This window comes from Cyprinus carpio, chromosome B25 (assembly GCF_018340385.1).
Source record: "Cyprinus carpio isolate SPL01 chromosome B25, ASM1834038v1, whole genome shotgun sequence".
NCBI classification, from domain to species: Eukaryota; Metazoa; Chordata; class Actinopteri; order Cypriniformes; family Cyprinidae; genus Cyprinus; species Cyprinus carpio.
The window spans coordinates 2,440,258-2,447,757 of NC_056621.1; the positions used below are offsets into that span (position 1 = coordinate 2,440,258).

General features: G+C 32.7%; 1 protein-coding gene across 2 annotated transcripts in view; it reads right to left on the reverse strand.

Moving 5' to 3' along the window:
- Positions 1-7,500, reverse strand: part of LOC109096891 (GRAM domain-containing protein 2A) — a 31,917-nt gene that overhangs the window by 15,587 nt on the left and 8,830 nt on the right. Inside the window, exons 1-2 of one of the 2 annotated variants that reach the window (XM_042752924.1) lie at positions 6,618-7,101; positions 6,039-6,160 (exon numbers count right to left, since the gene is read on the reverse strand). In XM_042752924.1, coding sequence (XP_042608858.1) covers positions 6,039-6,154 — 116 coding nt within the window. In that variant the 5' untranslated portion in view covers positions 6,155-6,160; positions 6,618-7,101. Of the gene's footprint in view, positions 1-6,038; positions 6,161-6,617; positions 7,102-7,500 lie in introns of those variants that run through there. The other variant, XM_042752925.1, reaches the window with a different exon arrangement.

Here is a 7,500-nt window from a genome sequence, read left to right on the forward strand (position 1 = left end):
TTAATTTAAGTAAAATGTTGATTCAATAAGAGACTGATTAAAGTTAAATATCAGTGTCTTATATAAATTAAATGTCAAGTATTTACAAATATTCAACATCATGTCGCTCCAAACCTGTATGAACTTCTTTAATCTGTGGAATATAAGAGAAGATAATTTGAGAAATTCAAGAATTTTTTGTTCATACAGAGGATTGTAGGGTTAAATATGGTTTTTTGGTTAAATTAAAATGGTTTTATTCTTTTGTGTTCCACAGAAGAAAGTAAGTCATGCAGGTTTGGAACAACATGAGGGTGAGTAAATGGTGACAGAATTTTATTAGCAGTAAATTTCCTACATTCCAGCTCAAAATCAGTGCTTTACTGTCAAGTGCATTTTCACGTGACAAAAATGCATCATTAGGTTTGTTGCATTTGCAGTGAATTCAGTAATATCTATCATTGTCCTGTTCTATTTATTCATTTATTTATTCCGATTAAAGGCCCTATAACCCAGCAAAACATACACGGGGAACTCATGGGCCGGATGGGATGGATTTGTCTGAATTCTAACCCCAGTCCAGCCCAGACAGAATCTGCAGATAATCTGCACACCATAAACACTACATGGGTAGTATGATACTATGCTGCTCCACACAAACCCTGTGAGTGTGTGTGCCCCTCTCTCAGCTGTCTTATGTAATTAGAGCTGCTCGTCTATAAACGTGAAAGTTTTGCACGTGGAGTTTGCAGCGCTGCCATCATCGCCTCCTCGTCGCACACGCTGTGGTGAAAACGACACTTCAGTCGCACAAACACCGCGACTCCTGCTGCGAGATAAATCTGGCTTCCTCAATTAATCGTAAAACCAAAAGAGCCTCGCCATAAATTAATGAAACCAAAAGAGACTAATTGAAACTAATATTTTCATTTTTCTGAAGAGTGTGCGATTTCTATATACAGTATATTAACATATAATACTTAATATGAAATTCTGTTTCATAGTTTAAAGTTTTATAATTTTGTTGGGTTGTTTGTCATGTTAGCTTTTTCCCCATATATATTTCCACTTAACCCATACCATCATATTTAATAATATTATTTCAAAATTAAAATTTTAGTTGTTTTCTTGTTGTGATTTTTTAATTAGTTTTTTAATGATTATATTTCTATAAAACATTTTTAGTTTATTTTTAATTACTTAAACTTAGTTGCCAAAGCAAGATTTCTACTGCTTTTAATTAAAAAAAAAAAATTAATATATTTAAATAATAAATAAAATATATTTCATATATAAAAATATATTATTATATACTTTTAATTTATATAAATATACATGTAAAATATAATTGATAATAATATATTTTTCCATAGCTTTAATCTTAGTAATTTTGTTATGTATTTCTGTCATTTTTGTTGTATTGTTTATTTCTTCAAATATTTTTTTATTTATTACTTATTTTTAATTTAGGTACTTGAACTTGAACCAAGGGAAATTTTTACATTTTCTAAATCTAATAAACAAGATTTTTCATATAATATTTTTATTCTATTTTATTTTAATGACTAAAACCAATTTTTTTATTGTTTATTATAGAACAAAGCCAACATATATGGTTTACGATAACTATATATACAAACCAGGGTTAGCATTAAAATAAATATATATATATATATATAGATATATATATATATATATATATATATATAGGGGGTGACGTACCACATACCACACAATGTACAAAAAGTAGTAGGCAAGCGCTTCATTCTATGTAACACATTCAGTGTTTCATAGGCCTTGTGACTCCAGTTTAAAGTGTATAAGTTGATGGGCAGGATTCTTTGACATCGTAGGAATACTTTCCCATTTCCAGTCCCAGTTAGGTTTATAGGGGGTCAGTTCCTTTTCCTATATTGTAGTGATATGAACTGCACCGGAGCCATGATTAAGAAGTTTGTTATAAATGAATGACACTGCTCCACGTGAGGCAGATGAAACCATAGTTACCATACATGTGAGCGTCAATGAAGCGATATCTTTGTCGCACTGTTCTTTCATCTGTTAAGGGTGATTTCTGATGACAGCGCTGTTCAGTGCATTTGTTAACTGCATCTTACAAGCTGTTATTAAAAGTAAAAATAACTTCCGTTTCAGTATCTTTCAATATAAAAGCCTTTACTGCCGACTCGTAAAACTTGTCACCATCTAATGACGGAACAATGTCACAAAAATCACCATCACGAACACACACACTGTTTCCCAATACTAAATACTACTATGTATATAAAATATTATTTATTAAATAATAAACAACAACAACACCCATCATAAAAGCCATGCTCTAATATACAGGATTAAAGTTACATAAAATATAACCTGAAGAGATTTTGCCTTCAGCCAAAACTATTTTCTCTGGAACAAATAATACAATAATGAGACCAAAGAATGCCCGTCAGATTTACCCAAAACTAATTATATCTCATGTTTAACCACTATAGAGACATCAGAGCCAGCGGCAAATTCTAGAAGATGGCAGCTGATGCCCTGGAGCTCACGTTTCCGAAAACGTCAAAGCAAATTTTCAAATAGACGTTATCTTTATTAACAAACCCTATGTTTGAAGTCTAAACATGGACATTCTCGCCTAAAAAACTCTTAAAACTTCATTCGGTGAAACAAAAACAGTATTATTTTCACATTTCAGTGGATTTGGTCTGCCATGACACACGCTGTGAGAAATACTGGAAGCAGAGTGATACAAACGATGAAAGGGTGTTCCTGTGGTGATACCAGTTCAATATCTCACGGTTCTCAATCAATCAGTTTTGAGAACCAGAACGAACTGTTATATATATATATATATATATATATATAATATATATATATATATATATATATATATATAATTCATTCTTGATAATTAATTGCAGAATGTAATCAACGTAATCAGTGTTGTTTATGTTCAGCATGCACGCGCTTTCTACTGAACATAAACAGAGCTGTTTATTCAATTCAATTCAATTTTAAGTTTATTAAATAAGTTTATTAATTTTTTTAGTTTAATCTGTTAACCCGCACCTGGACGCCAACGCACTGAACTGTCTTTGTTTGCACGTGTCAATGTTTACGAATAGATTAAATGAAATGGGACAAAATGAATATTGACAAACTATATATCATTATAAAGAGCTAAGCCTCAAGCATCGACAACAGATCGCTGTTTTTAAATGGAAAGCTTATAAAGAATGTATTTGCTAAATTTGTGTAAGTAGAAAAAGCAGTACTAGATTCATCATAATAACGAGTCATAAACACATCCACAGCTGTAAATCCCAGTTTAGTTAGAAAGATAAGGGTCCACTGAACGACATCCGAAAGAGCACGTTTAGTCCAACGAAGCAATAACGTTGTAATATGGATTGTAATTCCTTTGTTTACATTTCAGTTTTTGAGGGACAGTATTGTTTGTGTCTGTTATGGAATAACACAGTTAGACACAGCTAGACACAGTATCAGAAAAATGGTTGCAGGAATCTCTTTTTTCATGGTTTCTTCTTCAGATATGAAATAGAAACTCTTGAGACAAGTGACTTCCAGCCCATTAGTTTTCTAGTTTTCTTTGCGCACAAAAAGTATTCTCGTAGCTTCGTAAAATTACAGTTGAACCCCTGATGTCACATGGACTATTTTACTGACATCCCTTCTAGATTTCTGTGCATTGATTGTAGTAATATCCTTGCTGTCTATGCAGGGTCAGAGAGCTCTCGGATTTCATCAAAAATATCTTAATTTGTGTTCCGAAGATGAACAAAGGTCTTTTGGGTTTGGAACGACATGAGGGTGAGTAATTAATGACAGAATTTTAATTTTTGGGTAAACTAACACTTTAAAGATTAATCGATTAACTGATCTTTAATTTAAACGATCATCGATCATGGAAATAATCAAAAATTGCCTTATATTATTTTGTCTAGATTTGTCTTCATAAAGCCATAGCTTCTCCTGCAGCTCTTCCAAGCGTGACATGCTAGCAATCTAATCCGTTTTGATATCACAGACCGTGGTTTGCATGTGAGATTGCAATGAGATTTCCTCGCGAACAAACTCATCCATGCTTAACTTTATGGTGCTCAGCTGCTTTTCTAGCATCTTGGCAATGGCGTCTGGTCCAGCAGGTGAAATGATTAGATTGATTTGAGGATTCATTCACGTCTGAAGCTCAAACTGAAGCGCTGGAGTTTCATCACGCCAGCAACAGTAATACGGCTCTTTCTCTCTCAAAGGCGTCTTTGTACAGTTTCTAATGAGTCCCATTTTCTATCTATTGTTTTCCACTCTATGGGCCTCTGATCTACAGCCAAACACCACAACCATCTCACACACACACACACACACACACACACCGCTCCCAGATTATCTGCTTACGGATCACCGCACCTCTGGTTCAGAAACCCACGTGCACAGATTCTCATCAATCGCAAACGATTGATTACATGTGCATGAATAGTGTCTTTGTATATTTCTAAAATATCTAAAAGTTGCACAAGACAGCTCTCTTCTCATACTGCAAACTTCTCTTAACAAATGAGACAAGAACTGGATGCAAAAACAACAAAACTTTGTCCTGTGCAAACATATCAGCCTCATATTGTCTCTATAATAACATTTTGTATTGTGTGGTTGTTGTGATAATGAAGAATGATTTTTTTTTTGTTGTTTTGTTTGAAGTATTACCAGTATTGCTGGTATTAATAGTATATTTATTGTGTGTGAATGATATATTATGTAATATAATCATATATTATATATATATTTTTTACATTTTAGTTAAAGTAATTTCATGATTTTGTCATTATTATTACTTTTATTATATTCACACACACACACACACACACACACACATATACATGCACATATACATATACTGTATGCTTAAATCTTAGTAACTTTTTTGTAAATTATCATTAGTAACTGTTTTTGTCATTATTATTTTTTGTCATTTCTATTTTTTATTTCTATTTAGCCTTATTTTTATTTCAGTTTTGTCAGTTTTATTATTTTGTTTTTTATTTTTTGATTCTATTTAGCTTTATTTTTATTTCAGTTTTGAGTTTTATTATTTTATTTTTCTATTTCTATTTAGTTATTTTATTTAATTTTGTTTGTGTTATTTTTGTTATTTCTATTTTAATTTCTATTTAGCTTTATTTTTAATAATTTTTCTGCTTCAATTTAAAGTTTATTTTATTTCAGTTAGTTTAAAAGGGAAACTTTTTTACATTTTTTATCAAAGATTTATATATTTTATTTTAATTACCAAAATAAATAAAAAATATGCAGTTGTAGTTTATAACTATGCAGTTCTAGCTTATTTGATTTTACTTATTTTAGTATTTCAACTAGTATTTAAAATGGAAATGAGAAATGTTGAGAAATGCAGCTTCTTTTTTTTTTTTTTTAATTAATGTTTATTTTATTTCAAGTAATGATTTTTTTATGGTTTTAGTGTTACTGACTGATACCAGATCTGAATCTCAGATTACATTGTGTTTTGCACTTTTCTAAATTATGTACCACCTTCCTCTGAGACGTTTTTCATGAACCTGCTTGATCAGGGCGAAACACAAACACAGTCATTACATAAAAGTGCTTGGTTAATTCACGCTCTGAGGCGGGGAGATGTTTAAACAAACAGTGAGAGCAGAACCGAGTGTTTGTGGCGTTACGGATGACTGCGGCCCGGCCCTGATCGCAAACCTGCCCGAGGACAACAAGCACAGACTTGTGGGAACAGGGTGCAGATTTAACAGAGACTGAGATGCTGTGAATTCAATAGCACAGCCAGTAAAATGAATACAGGAGGTAGAATTAGTTTACAGAAAATCAATCCCTGCATCAGTCATTGTGTCCCAATCGCACACTATCAAGGAAATGAAACTAGGACTGATGCTTGTTGGAATCAGCATTTATTTGGAAAGTGAAGAGCTTGAAAGCTGATTTTTAAATGATGTAGTGAAGGACTTTTATTGTGTAATACTGCAGATGTGTGCGGCTCTCACATGAGGCTCTGCCTGAAGTGATCGGGACACTGGGGGTCGTCGTCCTTCTGAGGGTCCATCAGCTCTATCGGCGTCACCAGGCCCATGTCCTCACCCTGATCCATGAGCGACGTCATTATTATCTGTCCAAAACAAAACAAATGAGGAAAAAGACATTATACACTTAGAGTTCTTTATCTATTATTTAATGATAAACATATAACAAAACCAAAATAAAAAGTTAAAGTTTTTCCATGGGCTTTGTTGTTTTTCTGATGCTTTGTTTTTCAAGAAAAAATACAATAACCAAAATAATTATTTCGACAACACAACTAGAACTTTAATATTAATATGGATGCAAAATAGTTAACATTTTAATATGCTATCATTACTGGAACACACCATTCTTTGATCTTTCTGCAGTGCATTCTGGGATTGCTTTCTCTCAGAAGGACACACATGACGCTGTCTTACAATGTGGTCAAAACATAGTATCCTTTACACATATGATGCCTTAAAATATTAGACAAGGTTTCTCATTCAAACACATGAAGAAACACTCTCAAAACAACACCACATCACTTTCAGTTCAGCACTGACCTAGAAAAGTGAATGGCTTTATTGTGAGGAGAGCAGAAACATGCTAATGAGGGTAAATCGCACTGGTTTAATCAGGCCGCGTGTGAGAACGAGTCACATCCAGTCAAAACCTGCCAGAACAGAAATAATCATCAGACTCACGTGCAGAAGAGTGTCGATAAATCACTCGCTTTATTCAGCAGAAAGTTCAACAACAGAACACAAGCCATGTCTTTAACTGGGTCGTTTTCCAGCAGTCAGCTGTCAATAAACATCCAGGAATTCCCAGACATCGGATACGCACCGCTCCCTTCAGAAAGGGCTTTTGTCCAATTCAAAGCAGCAGATTTCCTTACAGTAACTGATGCCTTAAAGCAGGATAACCAATAGTCATCATGCGCTTTCTGTGTGCATTTCATGACACAAAAGTGGACGCTTGGCATTCTGTATTTGGCCTCATTTGAGGTCACACTTGGGAAAGAAATTGGGAGAAAAGCTTTCGGAAAAGCGTTTGGCATCACTGACATCCAGCCTGGTGCAAAGCAACTAGAAGCAAAGGAAGAAAATTGTAAAGTGAGGAAAAAAGGTTAGCTGTGCATGTTTGCAGAGCTGCAAAATTTGTCCTTTTCTGTTTGTTTGTGTGTTTTTATTACATATAAATATGACAATTGAATAATAATAATAATAATAATAAATTACTATCTAAATAACATATTAAGCAAAAAAAAATATATTACCATTACATTTCACTGTAAAATAAATATAATAATTTTATTTCACTATATAACTAATGACTAAATATAATAATAATAATAATCATTATTTATTGTTTTTAATAGTAGATATAAATATAATAACAATAATAATAATAGCAGTAGTAATAATAATAATAATTTTATATTAC